Genomic DNA, 20,038 nt, shown 5'->3' on the forward strand with positions numbered 1-20,038 from the left:
CTCCCCCCCCCTCCACGCGCGTGGGGAGGGGGGGTTGGTTCGAATTTCCCCTCCCCCCCCCTTTCTGTCCCTTTTCCTCCTTCCCCTCCCCCCCCCTCCGCCTATTTTTTTTTTTTGGGGGGGGGGGGACACGGCACACGCGACCCGACCCCCCCCTTTTTTCGCCTTTTTTTTTTTTTTTTTTGGAAGGGGGGGGGTTCCGAAGGGATTTCGCACGCTCCCACCCCACCCCCCCCTTTTCCCCCACCCCCCCCCCCCACCCCACTCGTGACCTCCCGGTTCCCGCGATCGGCGGCGGCGGCGGCGGCGAAACGATCGTTGCGGCAGCGGCGTGGGGGGGGGGGGGGGGGAAGGAGGGGGGAGGGGGAGGGGGGAGGAGGGGGGGAAGGGAAAGGGAGGGGGAGGGGGGAGGGGCGTGGGGAAGGGAGGGGGGAGGGGAGGGCGGGCGCCGGAAGGGGGAGGGGTTTGCGTGGCGCGCAGGCGCGTGGGAGCGCGGGAAAAGGAGGGGGGAGGGGGGGAGGGGCAGGGACTTCCGGGTTGGTCACGCCCCACGAGGAGGGGGGGAGGGGGGGTGGAGGTGACCTATGGGGAGGGGGGGGGCTATAGGACCCGGGGGAGCCCCTATAGGAATCGGGGGGAGCCTATAGAACCCGGAAGGGCCCTATAGGATGTGGGGGGAGCCTATAGAAGCTGGAAGAGCCCTATAGGAACTGGGGGGGAGCCTATAGAAGCCAGAAAGGTCCTATAGGAACTGGGGGGACCATATAGAACCCAGAAGAGCCCCTATAGGACCTGGGGGACACCCTATAGAACCCGGAAGGGCCCTATAGGATGTGGGGGGAGCCTATAGACACTGGAAGAGCCCTATAGGAACTGGGGGGGAGCCTATAGAATCCGGAAGGGCCCTATAGGATGTGGGGGGAGCCTATAGAAGCTGGAAGAGCCCCTATAGGAACTGGGGGGGAGCCTATAGAAGGCAGAAGGGTCCTATAGGAACTGGGGACACCCTATAGAACCCGGAAGAGCCCTATAGGATGTGGGGGGAGCCTATAGATGCTGGAAGAGCCCCTATAGGAACTGGGGGAGGGGGAGCCTATAGAAGGTGGAAGGGCCCTATAGGACCTGGGGGACACCCTATAGAAGCTGGAAGAGCCCCTATAGGAACTGGGGGGGAGCCTATAGAAGGCAGAAGGGTCCTATAGGAACTGGGGACACCCTATAGAACCCGGAAGAGCCCTATAGGATGTGGGGGGAGCCTATAGATGCTGGAAGAGCCCCTATAGGAACTGGGGGAGGGGGAGCCTATAGAAGGTGGAAGGGCCCTATAGGACCTGGGGGACACCCTATAGAAGCTGGAAGAGCCCCTATAGGAACTGGGGGGGAGCCTATAGAAGCCAGAAAGGTCCTATAGGAACTGGGGGGACCATATAGAACCCAGAAGAGCCCCTATAGGACCTGGGGGACACCCTATAGAACCTGGAAGGGCCCTATAGGATGTGGGGGGAGCCTATAGACACTGGAAGAGCCCTATAGGAACTGGGGGGGAGACTATAGAATCCGGAAGGGCCCTATAGGATGTGGGGGGAGCCTATAGAAGGCAAAAGAGCCCCTATAGGACCTGGGGGGAACCCTATAGAACCCAGAAGAGCCCCTATAGGAACTGGGAGGGACCCTACAGAACCCGGAAGAGCCCTATAGGAACTGGGGGGGGAGCCTATAGAACCCGGAAGAGCCCCTATAGGACCTGGGGGACACCCTATAGAATCTGGAAGGGCCCTATAGGAACTGGGGGGAGCCTATAGACACTGGAAGAGCCCCTGTAGGAACTGGGGGGGGAGCCTATAGAAGGTGGAAGGGCCCTATAGGATGTGGGGGGAACCCTATAGAAGCTGGAAGAGCCCCTATAGGAACTGGGGGGGGAGCCTATAGAAGGTGGAAGGGCCCTATAGGAACTGGGGGGACCATGTAGAACCCAGAAGAGCCCCTATAGGAACTGGGGGGGGAGCCTATAGAACCTGGAAGAGCCCCTATAGGAACTGGGGGGGAGCCTATAGAATCTGGAAGGGCCCTATAGGAACTGGGGGGACACCCTATAGACACTGGAAGAGCCCCTGTAGGAACTGGGGGGGGGGAGCCTATAGAACCTGGAAGGGCCCTATAGGATGTGGGGGGAGCCTATAGAAGCTGGAAGAGCCCCTATAGGAACTGGGGGGGAGCCTATAGAAGCCAGAAAGGTCCTATAGGAACTGGGGGGACCATATAGAACCCAGAAGAGCCCCTATAGGACCTGGGGGACACCCTATAGAACCCGGAAGGGCCCTATAGGATGTGGGGGGAGCCTATAGAAGCTGGAAGAGCCCCTATAGGAACTGGGGTGGAGCCTATAGAAGCCAGAAAGGTCCTATAGGAACTGGGGGGACCATATAGAACCCAGAAGAGCCCCTATAGGACCTGGGGGACACCCTATAGAACCTGGAAGGGCCCTATAGGATGTGGGGGAAGCCTATAGAAGCTGGAAGAGCCCTATAGGAACTGGGGGGGAGCCTATAGAAGGCAAAAGAGCCCCTATAGGACCTGGGGGGAACCCTATAGAACCCAGAAGAGCCCCTATAGGAACTGGGAGGGACCCTACAGAACCCAGAAGAGCCCTATAGGAACTGGGGGGGAGCCTATAGAAGGTGGAAGAACCCATATAGGAAGAGGAGTAGACCCTATAGAACCCAGAAGAGCCCCTATAGGAACTGGGGGGAACCCTATAGAACCCAGAAGAGCCCTATAGGACATAGGAGGAGCCTATAGAAGCTGGAAGAGCCCCTATAGGAACTGGAGTGGAGCCTATAGAAGGCAGAAGAGCCCTATAGGAAGTGGGGGGAACCCTATAGAACCTGGAAGGGCCCTATAGGAACTGGGGGGGAGCCTATAGAAGGCAGAAGAACCCATATAGGAAAAGGAGCAGACCCTATAGAACCCAGAAGAGCCCCTATAGGAACTGGGGGGAACTGTATAGAACCTGGAAGGGCCCTATAGAAGCTGGAAGAACCCCTATAGGAACTGGGGAGGGAGCCTATAGAAGCCAGAAGACCCATATAGGCACTGAGGGGACGCTCTATAGCACCCAGAAGGGCCCTATAGGAACTGGGGGGATCCTATAGAACCAGGAGAAGCCCTATAGGAACTGGGGGGGAGCCTATAGAAGCTGGAGGAGCCCTATAGGAAATGGGGGAGCCTATAGCACACAGAAGAGCCCCTATAGGACCTGGGGGACACCCTATAGAACCCGGAAGAGCCCTATAGGAACTGGGGGGGGAGCCTATAGAACCCGGAAGAGCCCTATAGGAACTGGTGGACACACCCTATAGAATCCGGAAGGGCCCTATGGGAACTGGGGGGAGCCTATAGAAGGTGGATGAGCCGTATAGGAACTGGGGGGACCCTATATGACCTGGAAGAGCCCTATACAAATGGAGCGGGGGAGCCTATAGAACCCGGAAGAGCCCCTATAGGAACTGGGGGGACCCTATAGAACCTGGAAGGGCCCTATAGGAACTGGGGGGGGAGCCTATGGAACCCGGAAGAGCCCCTATAGGAAGAGGGGGGGACCCTATAGGACCCAGAAGAGCCCTATAGGAAATGGGGGAGGCCTATAGGACCCGGAGGAGTCCTATAGGAACTGGAGTGGAGCCTATAGAACCCAGAAGAGCCCTATAGGAAGTGGAGGGGACCCTATAGCAACCTAGGGGGACCCTATAGCCCCTGGGGGAGGTCTATAGGGTTGGGGGGGCAGCTTATAGCACCTGGAAAAGCCCTATAGGAACTGGGGGGACCCTATAGAACCTGGAAGAGCCCTATAGGAACTGGGGGGGCGAGTCTATAGAACCCGGAGGAGCCCCTATAGCAACCCAGGGAACCCTATAGCACCCAGAAGAGCCCCTATAGGAACGCAGGGGGATCCTATAGCAGCCCTATAGGGTCCCTGGGACCCCTATAGCACCCAGAAGAGCCCCTATAGGAACCCAGGGGACCTTATAGCGAGTCAGGGTGGGCCTATAGTGACCGGGGGCCCCTATAGGATCCCAGGGACCCCTATAGCACCCAGAGGAGCCCTATAGAATCTAAGGGACCCCTTAGAACAACCTGGGGTGACCCTATAGCACCCGAGGGGACCCTATATTCCCTATAGGGGCTCCTATAGTACCTGTAAGAGTCCCTATAGCACCCCTATATGGCCTGGGGGGGCTCCTATAGCACCGGGTAGAGCCCTATAGGGTCCCGAGGGGCCCCTATAGCATTTGGGGGGAGTGTCCTGCCACTCCCCCCCCCTATAGTTTCTGGGGGCTGCCTATAGAACACCTCCCTCAACCCCCTATAGCTCTGGGGCCCTATAGGTGCCTTCTCCCCCCCTATAGACCACAGCCCCTATAGCCCTGGGGCCCTATAGGCTCCTCCTACCCTATAGACCACACCCCCTATAGACCAGACCCCTATAGACCACACCCCTATAGACCACACCCCCTGTAGCCCTGGGGCCCTATAGGCTCCTCCTCCCCTATAGATCACACCCCTTATAGACCACACCCCCATAGACCACACCCCCTATAGCCCTGGGGCCCTATAGGCTTCTCCTCCCCTATAGACCACACCCCCTATAGACCACACCCCTATAGGCGACATCCCCTATACCTCTCGGGTCCTATAGGTTTCTCCTCCCCCATATAGAAAACACCTCCTATAGACCACATCCCCTATAGACCACACCCCCTATAGCCCTGGGGCCCTATGGGCTCCTCCTCCCCTATAGACCACACCCCCTATAGACCACATCCCCATACACCACACCCCCTATAGCTCTGGGGTCATATAGGTCCCTTCTCCACCCCTATAGACCACCCCTTATAGGTCACACCCCTATAGACCACACCCCCTATAGCTCTGGGGCCCTATAGGCTCCTCCTCCCCTATAGATCACACCCTTTATAGACCACACCCCCATAGACCACACCCCCTATAGCCCTGGGGCCCTATAGGCTTCTCCTCCCCTATAGACCACACCCCCTATAGACCACACCCCTATAGACCACACCCCCATAGACCACACCCCCTATAGCCCTGGAGCCCTATAGGTCCCTCCTCCCCCCATATAGACCACACCCCCTATAGACCACACCCCTATACACCACTCCCTATATACCACCCCCCCATATACTACACCCCTATATACCACACCCCTATAGCCCTGGGGCCCTATAGGTGCTTCCCCCTATAGACCCCGCCCCCATAGGCCCCACCCCAAGGTAGGCGTGGCTTCGGGCACGTCCAGTTTATTGGGGGGAGGGTCAAAGGTCACCGGGGGGGCGGGAGCTCATTAAAGGGCGTTAATGAGGGGGGCAGGCCCCAGGAGGGGCAATAAATAACTACAGGGGGGCGGGGCCTGCCCGGAGGGGCGGGGCCGGGGGCGGGGCCTCCTGGCAATACCCCAAGGGCTGGTGGGCGGAGCCTAGGCCGAAGTGGGCGGGGCCTAGACCCAGAGAGAGAGGTGGAGGCAGTGGCAGTGGGCGGGGCCTAGTCCGTGGTGGGTGTGGCTAGACAGCGGTGGGCGGAGTCTGAACAGCAGTGGGCGGGTCCTCGTGCCGTGGGGTGGAGCCACCAGTGGGCGTGGCCATGTGCCAGTGGGCGGAGCCAGCTGACTGCAAAAAGGGGGGGGGGGGGAAGGCTCTGATTGGGCCGATCCCTCATGGGGCGTGGCCAGCGGATAAAGGGGGCGTGTCCTATGCTGGCTGGGCGTGGCTTAGCACCCGGTGGGCGTGTCCAGAGCTCGGTGGGCGGAGCCTTAAAGCCTCAATAAGGGGGGGGCAGGTTCCATCAGCGGGGGGGGCGTGTCCCAGCGACAAGTGGGCGGAGCCAGGAGGTGGTGGGCGGAGCCAGGAGGTGATGGGCGTGTCCAGGAGGCGGTGGGCGGAGCCAGGAGGCGGTGGGCGTGTCCGGGTGGCGGTGGGCGTGTCCGGGTGGAGGGAGGGGGCGTGGTCACTTGACGCGGATCTCGGCGTATTCGGGGGGTTCCTCGGGGGGACCTCGCCCCGGTTTGGGGGGAGGGGCCGGTTGCGGAGCTGTTGCCGGCCCTTCCCCCACTCCCAGCGCCCAGCGGCCTACGGCCCCTCGAAGCCAACGGGCCTGGGGACAGCGGGAGGGTCATCGTCACCCCCCCTCCGTGTACCCCTCGCCCCCCCCCCCTCCCCCAAATCTCCCCCTCCCCCCCCGTACCTGGAGCGGGCGCAATTCGGGGGCGGGGTCCCCCCCCCTGCCCTGGTGGGGGTGGGACCGGCGTCACCTCGGGGCTTCCCGCCGCCTTCCTGCGTGGGGTCGGGGGTCAGGGGGCACGCCCTGACCTCTGACCCCGCCCTAGCCCCACCCACTCCGTGCCTCGGTTTCCCTCCCTCCCCCCCACCCCACCCCTGAGGGGGGCGTGGTCAGTCCCGGGGTGGGCGTGGTCTCACCAAAGGGCGTGGCAAGCAGGGGCCAGAGAGGCGTGGCCTTGTCCCCCAAGGGGGTGTGGCCTACACATTGGGCGTGGCCTCTGCAGGGATTGGAGGGTTTGCCTCCTTGGGGGCGTGGTCTCCCCAGGGGGCGTGGCCTCCTCAGGGGGCGTGGCCTCCTCTGAGCTGTGCCCTCTCCTATAGGGCGTTGCCCTCCCAGGGAGGCGTGGCCTACACACGGTGGGGGGGTGTGTCTCCCAGGAGGCGTGGCCTCACACTGAGGGGGCGTGGCCTCACCGGGGGGGCGTGGCCTCGCAAAGGGGGCGTGGCCTCCCCAGCCATCCCTTCCCTATGGGTTTGCCTCTCTCCCCCCGTGGGCGTGGCTTTCCCCGTGGGCGTGGCTTCCCCGTGGGCGTGGCTTTCCCCGTGGGCGTGGCCTCCCGGGGGGGCGTGGCCAGCCCGGGGGCGTATCTCACTTGCGACGGCTCTGGCTGAGGTAGCAGACGAGCGCGATGACGATGGCGAAGGCCACCACGGCCCCGACCGGCCCCACTTTGGCCCAAACCAGCCCCCCTGGGGGAGGGGTAAAGATAGGTCAGGGGGGGCAAACCCCTCCCCCCCCACAGGGTTATAGCCCCGCCCCTCCCCCACCGTGAGAAACCCACCCGGGAAATTCCCATGCCCCTCCCCCCAGGGGTTGGGGGGTGGGGATTATTGGGGGAGGGTGGGTGAATAAACCCCAGGGGGCGGGGCAAATAGTCCCTGGGGGCGGGGCTAGTGGCACCTTGTGGGCGGGGCAAATAAAATAGGGGCGGGGTTATAACCCCCTCCCCCAGGGGAGGTCAAAGGGGCGTGGGAAAATCCCAGCAATAATTCCCACGCCCGACAAGGGGGGGGTAACAGCGAGTGACGGTGACGCTCCGGGTGACATCATAACTTACCGGGATGATGAAAGCGTAATTGTTGCCTGACGCTGCCGTGGGGGTTGTGGGCGGAGCAAAGTACGGCCAATCGGGGGTCGAGCGTCCCCCGAAGTGTGAGGATACCGGTGACGGTGACGACCCCCCCGGTACCCCGTCCCGGCGTGGTGACGGTGTAATCGCGGTGACCCTCGGTGACGGTGACGTTTCGGGATGGTAGGTCAAAGGTCACGGCCGGTTCGGGAACGGCGGAAGCCGAACAGACGCAACGTGCCCCATCCCCCCCCGGGGTACAGCGGGAATCGGGGAGGAGGATGGGGGGGACTGGGGGGGGGGGACGACACGACATGACACCCCGAAATGTCACCGGGGGACACGGGTGACCGGGGGACCCCCAGTAAAACAGCTGGGACCCCAAAACCACACCCAGGACCCCCAATATCCCCCTTAGAGCCCCCCAAATACCCCCTAAGGGACCCCAATACCCCCCTTAGGGACCCCAAATCCCCCTTGAGGACCCCAAAACCTCCCTTAGGACCCCAATACCCCCTCCAGGGACCCCAACCCTCCCCTTAGGGACCCCAAAATCCCCTTAGATACCCCAATACGCCCCCAGGGACCCCAAAACCCCCTCCAGGGACCCCAATACCCCCCCTTAAGGACCCCAAATCCCCCTTAGGGACCCCAATATGCCCCCAGGGACCCCAAAACCTCCTTTAGGGACCCCAATACCCCCCCTTAAGGACCCCAAAACCGCCCTTAGATACCCCAATACCCCCCCTTAGGGACCCCAAATCCCCCTTAGATATCCTAATATGCCCCCAGGGACCCCAAAACCTCCCTTAGGGACCCCAACCCCCCCTTAAGGACCCCAAAACCGCCCTTAGATACCCCAATACCCCCCCTTAGAGACCCCGAATCCCCCTTAGATACCCCAATATGCCCCCAGGGACCCCAATACCCCCCCTTAAGGACCCCAAATCCCCCTTAGGGACCCCAATACCCCCCCCAGGGACCCCAAACTCCCCCTCGCACCCCCAAAACTCACACTCAACCGTAAGGTTGAAGGGGAGGCTGCTCTCCCCGTGCTGGTTCTCGGCCCGGCACAGATATTCCCCGGCATCCTCCGGTTTGGCAGCCGCCAAGGTCATGGTCACTTGGGGTTCATAGACAGCGGCGGCCACCACCCGTCGTCCCCGTGTCACCGTCACGATAGGGGCCGGGTGACTGGTGGCACCGCAGGTCACCGTCACCGGGTCACCCGCCACCACCCAAAGGGAGCCGTTGAGTACGGGTGAACGGGGGGCGTCTATAGGGGGAAAGGGGGGGGGGGAAAGGGGGTGAGGGGGGACCCCAAGTGTTTGGGGGGGACCCTAAGTGTTTGGGAGGGGGATCCAGGGTGTTTGGGGGGGGATCCTGGGTGTTTGGGGGGGGGGAGAGCAGGAGTTTGGGGACCCAGAGTTTAGGGGGGACCCTCAGAGTTCGGGGGGGGGACCCCGAGAGTTTGGGGGGGGGGGGAATCCAATAGGGACCCTCCCAGGGGACCCAGAATTTGGGGAGGACCCCAAGAGTTTGGGGGGGGACCACAATAGGGACCCCCAGAGTTCGGGTGGGGGGGGGGACGGGACACCCCAAGGATTCAGGAGGGACCCAATAGGGCCCATCCCATTAGTGCCCCCCCCCAAAACAGGGATCCCCAGCCCCCCTGACCACACCCCTACTCCAAGCCCCGCCCCTTTCCCCAAACCCCACCCCTTCCAAAAAAGCCCCGCCCCAAGCCCTGCCCCTCCCCAAGCCCCACCCCCTGACCACACCCCTTCCCAAAAGCCCCGCCCCAAGCCCAAGCCCCGCCCCCACTCCCCAAAGCTCCGCCCCTCCCGAAGCCCCTCCCCTCCCCAAAGCCCCGCCCCAAGCACCAAGCCCCGCCCCCACTCCCCAAGCCCCGCCCCATTCCCCAAGCCCCGCCCCCAGCCCCGCCCCCACTCCCCAAAGCCCCGCCCACCCCCAAAGCCCTGCCCCAATCCCCGCCCCATTCCCCAAGCCCCGCCCCCACTCCCAAAGCCCTGCCCCATTCCCCCAAGCCCCGCCCCAAGCCCCGCCCCATTCCCCAAGCCCCGCCCCCACTCCCCCAAGCCCCGCCCACCCCCAAAGCCCTGCCCCAATCCCCGCCCCCACTCCCCCAAGCCCCGCCCCAAGCCCCGCCCCCTCCCTCCCCAGGGCGCCCCCTGCAGGCTCTGACAGGCCACGCGCAGCTCCAGGCTCCGGTTCTGGCGGCCATGACGGTTTTCGGCGACGCAGCTGTAGGTCCCGGCCTGACCCGGTTCCACCCGGGGGAAAACCAAGCGCAAACCGGTCGAAACCGGTTCTTCCCGTAACACCGTCGCACCCCGGAACCAAGAAAGTAACGGGGGAGGGCGGCCTTCGGCCTCGCACCCTAATTCCACCGCCGTTCCTTCCACCGCTTCGCCCGGGCCTGACACCTCCAGCACCCGCGGTTCGTCTGGGGAATGGGGAATGGGGGGGGGGGGGGGCAGGGGATTAGGGGGTACACAGGGGTGGGGGGGCACCCAGGTGTGTGTGGGGGGCACCCAAGTGTATGGGGGGGCACCCAAATGGCATCGGGGGGGGACTCAAGTGTTGGAGGGGGCACCCAAATGGTTTGAGGGGCACCCAAGTGTTGGGGGGGGGCACCCAGGTGGCTTGGGGGCACCCAGGTGTGTGTGGGGGGCACCCAGGTGGCTTGGGGGGCACCCAAGTGTATGGGGGGGGCACCCAAATGGCATCGGGGGGGGACTCAAGTGTTGGAGGGGGCACCCAAATGGTTTGAGGGGCACCCAAGTGTTGGGGGGGGGGCACCCAGGTGGCTTGGGGGCACCCAGGTGTGTGTGGGGGGCACCCAGGTGGCTTGGGGGGGCACCCAAGTGTATGGGGGGGGCACCCAAATGGCATCGGGGGGGGACTCAAGTGTTGGAGGGGGCACCCAAGTGGTTTGAGGGGCACCCGAGTGTTGGGGGGGGGCACCCAGGTGGCTTGGGGGCACCCAGGTGTGTGTGGGGGGCACCCAGGTGGCTTGGGGGGGCACCCAGGTGTTGGGGGGGCACCCAAATGGCATGGGGGGGGATGACTCAAGTGTTGGAGGGGGCACCCAAATGGTTTGAGGGGCACCCAGGTGTTGGGGGGGGGCACCCAGGTGGCTTGGGGGGGTCACTCAAGTGTATGGGGGGGGCACCCAGGTTTTGGGGGGGGCACTCAGGTGGCTTGCGGGGGCTCCCAAGTGTTGGGGGGGGTCACCCAAGTGTTGGAGGGGGTCACCCAAATGGTTTGAGGTAGCACCCAAGTGTTGGAGGGGGGCACCCAAATGGCTTGGGGGGTCACCCAGGTGTATGGGGGGGGGCACCCAGGTGTCGGGGGGGGGTCACCCAGGCGCCCGCCTCCCAACTCACACTGAACATCGAGGGCGACGGTGGCTCCGAAGGCCAGGGTGCTGTTGGGGAAGGTGACCCTGCAGCCCAACCGCCGGCCGCCGTCCTCTCGCCGCGGTCGAAACCGTAAAAGGGATAAAACGGTGCCGGCTCCGGCCGCGTCCTCTCGGAATTCCCGTTCGGAAACTTCCGGAAGTTCTTCGGTTCCTTCCCAACCCACCCGGGGTCGGAGCTGGGGGCAGTTGTCGGGGACGCGGCATCGGAGTTCCACCTCTTCTCCTGCCACCAGTTCGGGGGGGACTTCCAGTACTGGTTCCTCTGGGATTTGGGGGGGGGGGAAGATGGGTGTCTGGGATTGGGAACCCCCCCCATAGGGTGGGGGGACCCAGGGGTCTGGATTTGGGGACCCTCACTATAGGGTGGGGGCACCCAGGGGTCTGGGAAGGGGTTGGGGGACCCAGGGGTCTGGATTTGGGGACCCCCCCCCATTGGGATGGGGGCACCCAGGGGTCTGGGCAGGGGTTGGGGGGACCCAGGGGTTCAGATTTGGGACCCCCCCATAGGTTGGGGGGACCCAGAGGTCTGGGATGGGGTTGGGGGGACCCAGGGGTCTGGATTTGGGGACCCTCACTATAGGGTGGGGGCACCCAGGGGTCTGGGAAGGGGTTGGGGGACCCAGGGGTCTGGATTTGGGGACCCCCCCCATTGGGATGGGGGCACCCAGGGGTCTGGGCAGGGGTTGGGGGGACCCAGGGGTTCAGATTTGGGACCCCCCCCATAGGTTGGGGGGACCCAGAGGTCTGGATTTGGGGACTCTCACTATAGGGTGGGGGCACCCAGGGGTCTGGATTTGGGGACCCCCCTATAGGGTGATGGGACCAGGGGTCTGGGATGGGGTTGGGGGGACCCAGGGCTCCGGATTTGGGGACCCCCCCATAGTCTGTGGGACCCATTGGCACGAAGGACCCCAACATCCACATTCCCCCCCCCCCCCAAATCTGAGAACCCCGACACCCCAAGGCGACCCAGGTATCCAGGACCCCCCAAACCAGTGACCCCCCCCCCAACCCCCCCCCCCCCAAAAACTCACCCAACACCTCCAACGTTGTGTGTTCGGAGAAGCTGTATTGATTATAACCCCCCAAATCCCCCCGAAAATAATATTTCCCGGCTAATTCGGAACTGAGGGGTCCCAAAAATAAGGAACAATCTCGAATTCCCGGATCTCCCACCAATTTCGCTCTTCCGGTAAAACTTTCGTGAACGGCTCCCGTCCTCGACCGAGCCACCACGGGGGGGTAATTTTTGGGGTACGGGCTCCCAAAATACCACAAACCGTGAACGACGCTCGGCCGTAATTCTTCCGGATAACCGAAACGACACGGAATGGCCACGCACGTTCCCGAGAGTCCGGCTACTGCCGGGGGCATCCAGGCGGCCCACGGCCCACCCGATGTCCCTAAAGTGGGGGGGACACACGCACACATTGGGGTGTCAAGTGGGGTGATGGCGTGGGTCCTTTGGGTCTAATAACGGGGTTTTGGGGGTCCTTTGGGTCTAATAACGGGGGTTTGAGGGTTTATTTGGTGAAATAACGGGGTTTTGAGGGTCTGTTGGGTCTAATAACGGGGTTCTGGGGGTCTTTTGGGTCTAATAACGGGGTTTTGAGAGTTTATTTGGTCTAATAACGGGGTTTTGAGGGTCTGTTGGGTCTAATAACAGGGTTCTGGGGGTTTATTTGGTCTAATAGCGGGGTTTTGGGGGTCCTTTGGGTCTAATAACGGGGTTTTGGGGGTCTGTTGGGTCTAATAACAGGGTTCTGGGGGTTTATTTGGTCTAATAACGGGGTTTGGGGGGTCCTTTGGGTCTAATAACGGGGTTTTGAGGGTCTGTTGGGTCTAATAACAGGGTTCTGGGGGTCTTTTGGGTCTAATAACGGGGTTTTGAGGGTTTATTTGGTCTAATAACGGGGTTTTGAGGGTCTGTTGGGTCTAATAACAGGGTTCTGGGGGTTTATTTGGTCTAATAACGGGGTTTTGGGGGTCTGTTGGGTCTAATAACAGGGTTCTGGGGGTCTTTTGGGTCTACTAACAGGGTTCTGGGGGTTTATTTGGTCTAATAATGGGGTTTTGGGGGTCCTTTGGGTCTAATAACGGGGTTTTGAGGGTTTATTTGGTGAAATAACGGGGTTTTGGGGGTCCTTTGGGTCTAATAACGGGGTTCTGGGGGTCTTTTGGGTCTAATAACAGGGTTTTGAGGGTTTATTTGGTCTAATAACGGGGTTCTGGGGGTCTTTTGAGTCTAATAACGGGGTTTTGAGGGTCTGTTGGGTCTAATAACAGGGTTTTGAGGGTTAATTTGGTCTAATAACGGGGTTTTGGGGGTCTGTTGGGTCTAATAACGGGGTTCTGGGGGTCTTTTGGGTCTAATAACGGGGTTTTGAGGGTTTATTTGGTGAAATAACGGGGTTTTGAGGGTCTGTTGGGTCTAATAACGGGGTTCTGGGGGTCTTTTGGGTCTAATAACGGGGTTTTGAGGGTTTATTTGGTCTAATAACGGGGTTCTGGGGGTCTTTTGGGTCTAATAACGGGGTTTTGAGGGTCCTTTGGGTCTAATAACGGGGTTTTGAGGGTTTATTTGGTGAAATAACGGGGTTTTGAGGGTCTGTTGGGTCTAATAACGGGGTTCTGGGGGTCTTTTGAGTCTAATAACGGGGTTTTGAGGGTCTGTTGGGTCTAATAACGGGGTTCTGGGGGTCTTTTGGGTCTAATAACAGGGGTTTGAGGGTTTATTTGGTCTAATAACGGGGTTTTGGGGGTCCTTTGGGTCTAATAACAGGGTTCTGGGGGTTTATTTGGTCTAATAACGGGGTTTGGGGGGTCCTTTGGGTCTAATAACGGGGTTTTGAGGGTCTGTTGGGTCTAATAACAGGGTTCTGGGGGTCTTTTGGGTCTAATAACGGGGTTTTGAGGGTTTATTTGGTCTAATAACGGGGTTTTGAGGGTCTGTTGGGTCTAATAACAGGGTTCTGGGGGTTTATTTGGTCTAATAACGGGGTTTGGGGGGTCCTTTGGGTCTAATAATGGGGTTTTGAGGGTCTGTTGGGTCTAATAACGGGGTTTTGGGGGTCCTTTGGGTCTAATAACGGGGTTTTGAGGGTTTATTTGGTGAAATAACGGGGTTTTGAGGGTCTGTTGGGTCTAATAACGGGGTTCTGGGGGTCTTTTAGGTCTAATAATGGGGTTTTGAGGGTCTGTTGGGTCTAATAACGGGGTTCTGGGGGTCTTTTAGGTCTAATAATGGGGTTTTGAGGGTCTGTTGGGTCTAATAACGGGGTTCTGGGGGTCTTTTGGGTCTAATAACGGGGTTTTGAGGGTCCTTTGGGTCTAATAACGGGGTTTTGAGGGTTTATTTGGTGAAATAACGGGGTTTTGAGGGTCTGTTGGGTCTAATAACGGGGTTCTGGGGGGTTTCCTGGGGCTAATAACGGGGGTTTGAGGGTCCCCCCAGTCCCTCCCAGTCCCTCCCAGTCCCTCCCAGTGCCCCCCCAGTCCCTCCCAGTCCCCCCAGTGCCCCCCCAGTTCCCCCCAGTCCCTCCCAGTCCCTCCCAGTCCCTCCCAGTTCCCTCCCAGTGCTCCCAGTACCTGGGGGGAGCGGCAGCAGCAGCAGCAGGGCAGTGGGCAGAGCGGCGGCCACCGGCCTCATGGCGGGGGCTGGGGGGACAGGGGCGGGGGACAACACCAGTGTCCCCAGTATCCCCAGTACCCCCAGTATCCCCAGTACCCCCAGTGTCCCCAGTACCCCCCAGTGTCCCCTCCCAGTATCCCCAGTACCCCCAATGTCCCCTATTGTCCTTGGCCCCCCTTGACCCATTGTCCCCCCATGCCCTATTGTCCCTGCCCCCAGTGTCCCCAGTGCCCCCCAGTGTCCCCCAGTGTCCCCAGTACCCCCCAGTGTCCCCTCCCAGTATCCCCAGTACCCCCCAGTGTCCCCTATTGTCCCTGTCCCCCCATTGTCCCCCCATTGTCCCCAATGTCCCCTATTGTCCTTGTCCCCCTTTGACCCATTGTCCCCCCATGCCCTATTGTCCCTGCCCCCAGTGTCCCCAGTGCCCCCCAGTGTCCCCTATTGTCCCCATCCCCATTGTCCCCTATTGTCCCTGTCCCCCATTGTCCCCCTGGTCCCCCCATCCCCTATTGTCCCCCATAGTCCCCCCTGTCCCATATTGTCCCTGTCCCCCATTGTCCCCACTGTCCCCCCATTGTCCCCCCATTGTCCCCTATTGTCCTTGCCCCCCCTTGACCCATTGTCCCCCCGTCCCCTATTGTCCCTGTCCCCCATTGTCCCCAGTCTCCCTGTCCCCCCCCAGTCCCCCCTGGTCCCCCTTGTCCCCACTGTCCCCTATTGTCTTTGTCCCCCATTGTCCCCTGTTGTCCCCACTGTCCCCTATTGTCCCTGTCCCCCATTGTCCCCCTGTCCCCCATTGTCCCCCCGTTGTCCCCCATTGTCCCCTGTCCCCCCATTGTCCCCCATCCCCCCATTGTCTCCCCTTGTCCCCACTGTCCCCTGTCCCCATCCCCCATTGTCCCCCCATCCCCCATTGTCCCCCCCCCCGTCCCCTATTGTCCCCTGTCCCTCCCCCGTCACTGTCCCCCATTGTCCCCATTGTCCCCAGCGCCTGACGGTCCCAGGCGGTGCCGGGGGACGACGGGTGACAGCACCAAGCACGGCCCCCCCGTCGCCCGGGTGCCCCCCCCCCCTCTTTGGGTGCCCCCCATCTTTGGGTGCCCCCCCTTATCTCCTGGGTGCCCCCCCCTTTGGGTGCCCCCCCTCTTTGGGTGCCCCCTCTTGTCTCCTGGGTGCCCCCCATCTTTGGGTGCCCCCCCTTATCTCCTGGGTGCCCCCCCTCTTTGGGTGCCCCCCATCTTTGGGTGCCCCCCCTTATCTCCTGGGTGCCCCCCCCTCTTTGGGTGCCCCCCATCTTTGGGTGCCCCCCCCCTTTGGGTGCCCCCCCCCTTTGGGTGCCCCCTCTTGTCTCCTGGGTGCCCCCCCTCTTTGGGTGCCCCCCCCTTTGGGTGCCCCCCCTTATCTCCTGGGTGCCCCCCCTCTTTGGGTGCCCCCCCTCTTTGGGTGCCCCCTCTTGTCTCCTGGGTGCCCCCCCCCTTTGGGTGCCCCCCATCTTTGGGTGCCCCCCCTTATCTCCTGGGTGCCCCCCCTCTTTGGGTGCCCCCCATCTTTGGGTGCCCCCTCTTTGGGTGCCCCCCCCCTTTGGGTGCTCCCCCCCTTTGTCTCCTGGGTGCCCCCCGTTTGGGTCGGTCCCCCCCCTTTGGGTGCCCCCCCCCTCGTGGCCGGGGCCCCCCCACGCTGCCATTCCTGACGCGCCGGTGTCACCCCCACAGCGCGAGGGGACAAAGGGACCCTCTGTGTGCCCCCACCCCCCCCCCGCCTGGGTGCCCCCACCCTTGGGGGGGCGGGGGCTGGGGGTTTGGGGGGGCCCTGCTGTCCTGGGGGGGAGGGGGGGCACCGAGAGATTTGGGGGGGGGGCACAGGGATTTGGGGGGGTCACAGGGGTTTTGGGGGGACCCTGATGTCCTGGGGGGGGCACAGGGATTTGGGGGACACACAGGGATTTGGGGGGGTCTCGGGGGGGGGCACAGGGGTTTGGGGGGGGTCCTGATGTCCTGGGGGGGGCACAGGGATTTGGGGGGGCCACAGGGATTTCGGGGGGGACCCTGGTGTCCTGGGGGGGGCACAGGGGTTTTGGGGGGGCCCTGGTGTCCGGGGGGGGGCACAGGGATTTGGGGGGGCCACAGGGGTTTTGGGGGGGCCCTGATGTCCGGGGGGGGCACAGGGATTTGGGGGGGACACGGGTTTTGGGGGGGTGTCTGGGGGGGGCACAGGGGTTTGGGGGGGCCACAGGGATTTCGGGGGGGACCCTGGTGTCCGGGGGGGGCACAGGGGTTTGGGGGGGGCCCTGGTGTCCGGGGGGGGGCACAGGGATTTGGGGGGGCCACAGGGATTTCGGGGGGGACCCTGGTGTCCTGGGGGGGGCACAGGGGTTTTGGGGGGGCCCTGGTGTCCGGGGGGGGGCACAGGGATTTGGGGGGGACACACGGGTTTTGGGGGGGTGTCTGGGGGGGGCACAGGGGTTTGGGGGGGCCACAGGGATTTCGGGGGGGACCCTGGTGTCCGGGGGGGGGCACAGGGATTTGGGGGGGACCCTCGTGTCCTGGGAGGGGGGAACCTCAGCTTTTAGGGGGCACCCAGAGGTTTTGGGGGGGGGGCACCCAGGGTTTTGGGGGGGGGGGGGCACTCAGGGGTCCTGGGGGGGTACACAGAGATTTGGAGGGGGGGGGGGCAGATGTTTGGGGGGGGTCCCAGGGATTTTGGGGGGGGTCCCCGGTATCCTGGGGGGGGGGGGTGTCCCAGACATCCTTGGCTGGGGTGTCCCCCCCCCCCAGGACAGAGTTTGGGGGGGACACACACCCCCCCCCCCCCCGTGTCCCTTCGGAGCCTGGTGGCGCCACCGAAGCCACAAGGGACGTTTGTCCCCGGGGTGATGTCACCCCCCCCCGCCCCCCCCCCCCCCTCACCCCCACCCTCACCCCCACCCAGGGGAAAGGGGGGGGGGGGTCATGGCTTCATGGGGATACAGGCACCCCGGGGGGGGGGGACCCCGGGAATTTTGGAGGGGGGGGGCACTCGGGGGCTTTGGGGGGGACACGGGGGTTTGGGGGGGACCCTGGTGTTCTGGGGGGGCACGGGGGTTTGGGGGGGACACAGGGGTTTGGGGGGGGCACCCTGGTGTTCTGGGGGGGGCACGGGGGTTTGGGGGGGACCCTGGTGTTCTGGGGGGGGCCACGGGATTTTGGGGGGACACACAGGGGTTTTGGGGGGGCACGGGGGTTTGGGGGGGGCACCCTGGTGTTCTGGGGGGGCACCGGGGTTTTGGGGGGGACACGGGGGTTTGGGGGGGACCCTGGTGTTCTGGGGGGGGCACGGGGGTTTGGGGGGGACCCTGGTGTTCTGGGGGGGGGCACGGGATTTTGGGGGGACACACAGGGGTTTTGGGGGGGCACGGGGGTTTGGGGGGGGCACCCTGGTGTTCTGGGGGGGCACCGGGGTTTTGGGGGGGACACGGGGGTTTGGGGGGGACCCTGGTGTTCTGGGGGGGGCACGGGGGTTTGGGGGACACACACAGGGGTTTTGGGGGGGCACCGGGGTTTGGGGGGGACACACAGGGGTTTTGGGGGGGCACCCTGGTGTTCTGGGGGGGGCACGGGGGTTTGGGGGACACACACAGGGGTTTTGGGGGGACACGGGGGTTTGGGGGGGACCCTGGTGTTCTGGGGGGGCACCGGGGTTTGGGGGGGACACGGGGGTTTGTGGGGGCACCCTGGTGTTCTGGGGGGGGCACGGGGTTTTGGGGGGACACACAGGGGTTTTGGGGGGCACCGGGGTTTTGGGGGGACACACAGGGGTTTTGGGGGGGCACCCTGGTGTTCTGGGGGGGGCACGGGGGTTTGGGGGGGACACAGAGGTTTGGGGGACACACACAGGGGTTTTGGGGGGGCACGGGGGTTTGGGGGGGCACCCAGGGGTTTGTGGGGGCACCCTGGTGTTCGGGGGGGGCACAGGGGTTTGGGGGGGCACCCAGGGATTTGGGGGGACCCTGGTGTCTAGGGGAGGTCGGGGGGGGGGGGGATCATGGCCCGATGGGGACCCTTGGGGACCCAGGCACCCAGGGGGGCACCCAGGAATTTGGGGGGGGACACCCAGGTTTTCGGAGGGGCCCGTATCAACCTCGCACCCCATAAAGGACCCCCCCACCCCCCCCCCAATCACGTACCAGGGGGACCCCAAAGTGGGACCCAGGCGTCCGGGCGGGTGACGGGGGGCAGAGTGTGAGGGTGGGGGGGGGGAACCAGCCGGGAATATGTACTGGGTGGGGGTGGGGGTGGGGTGGGGGGTGGGGGTGGGGGGGGTGAGGGGGGTGGGGGGCAGGGCCACCCAGCGTGTCTGGGGCCCGCCCGGACACATGGGTGTCACGTCGTGTGGGTGTCGTGTCCGTCCCCCCCCCGCCCCGCTCCGGCTGGGTCCTTGGGAGAAGCGCTGGGCTTGGGTGCCCCCCCCCCCCCAAAACCCCTGGGTGCCCCCCCCCCCAAAACCCCTGGGTGCCCCCCCCCAAAAACCCCTGGGTGCCACCCCAAAAAACCCCTGGGTGCCACCCCCCAAAACCCCTGGGTGCCCCCCCCCCCAAAAACCCTGGGTTCCCCCCCCCAAAACCCCTGGGTGCCACCCCAAAAAAACCCTGGGTGCCCCCCCCCCAAAAACCCTTGGGTGCCCCCCCAAAAAAGCCTGGGTGCCACCCCAAAAAACCCCTGGGTGCCCCCCCCCAAAAAACCTTGGGTGCCCCCCCCAAAAAGCCTGGGTGCCCCCCAAAAACCCCTGGGTGCCCCCCCCAAAAAACCCTGGGTGCCCCCCCCAAAAAGCCTGGGTGCCCCCCCCCAAAAAACCCTGGGTGCCCCCCCCAAAAACCCCTGGGTGCCACCCCAAAAAAGCCTGGGTGCCCCCCCCCAAAACCTTGGGTGCCCCCCCCAAAAAGCCTGGGTGCCCCCCCAAAACCCCTGGGTGCCCCCCCCAAAAAAACCCTGGGTGCCCCCCCCAAAAACCCCTGGGTTCCCCCCCAAAGCCTCTGGGTGCCCCCCAAAAAGCCTGGGTGCCCCCCCCAAACCCCTGGGTGCCCCCCCAAAAACCCCTGGGTGCCCCCCCCCTCTGCCCGACACCTGGGTCCCCCCCTGGGTGCCCCCCCCCCCCAAATGGCTGGGTCCCCTCCCCAAAAGTCTGGGTGCCCCCTGGGCTCCTGGGTGCCCCCCCTCCCCCGCACCCCCGGATGCCTGGGTGTCCCCCTGGGTGCCCCCCCAAATCCATGGGTGCCCCCCCAAATCCATACGTCGTCACCCCCCCCCCCCCGGATGCCTGGGTGCCCCCCTGGGTGCTTGGGTCCCCCCCAAATCCATGGGTGCCCCTCTGGGTGCCCCCCCTGGGTGCCTGGGTGCCCCCCCAAATGCCTGGGTGCCCCCCCTCCCCAAATTCATGGGTCCTTGCTGGGTTTCTGGGTGCCCCCCCCAAATCCATGGGTCCCCCCCAAACGCTTGGATGCCCTCCTGTGTGCCTGGGTGCCCCCCCACATCCATGGGTGCCCCCCCAAATGCTTGGGTGCCCC

The 20,038-nt window shown here is 63.6% G+C and overlaps 1 protein-coding gene across 1 annotated transcript; it reads right to left on the reverse strand.

Moving 5' to 3' along the window:
* Window positions 1–5,894: 5,894 nt before the first annotated feature.
* On the reverse strand, window positions 5,895–14,567 carry MAG (myelin associated glycoprotein). Its single transcript, XM_054805067.1, is given in 10 exon segments — window positions 5,895–6,168; window positions 6,259–6,312; window positions 6,314–6,347; window positions 6,947–7,043; window positions 7,412–7,714; window positions 8,439–8,699; window positions 9,630–9,890; window positions 10,834–11,130; window positions 11,903–12,271; window positions 14,457–14,567. Coding segments are annotated over 10 exon segments (1,884 nt in total). The 5' UTR covers window positions 14,518–14,567; the 3' UTR covers window positions 5,895–6,021.
* Between the last annotated feature and the right edge of the window lie 5,471 nt (window positions 14,568–20,038).

Source organism: Grus americana, chromosome 27 (assembly GCF_028858705.1).
Source record: "Grus americana isolate bGruAme1 chromosome 27, bGruAme1.mat, whole genome shotgun sequence".
Classification (NCBI taxonomy): domain Eukaryota; kingdom Metazoa; phylum Chordata; class Aves; order Gruiformes; family Gruidae; genus Grus; species Grus americana.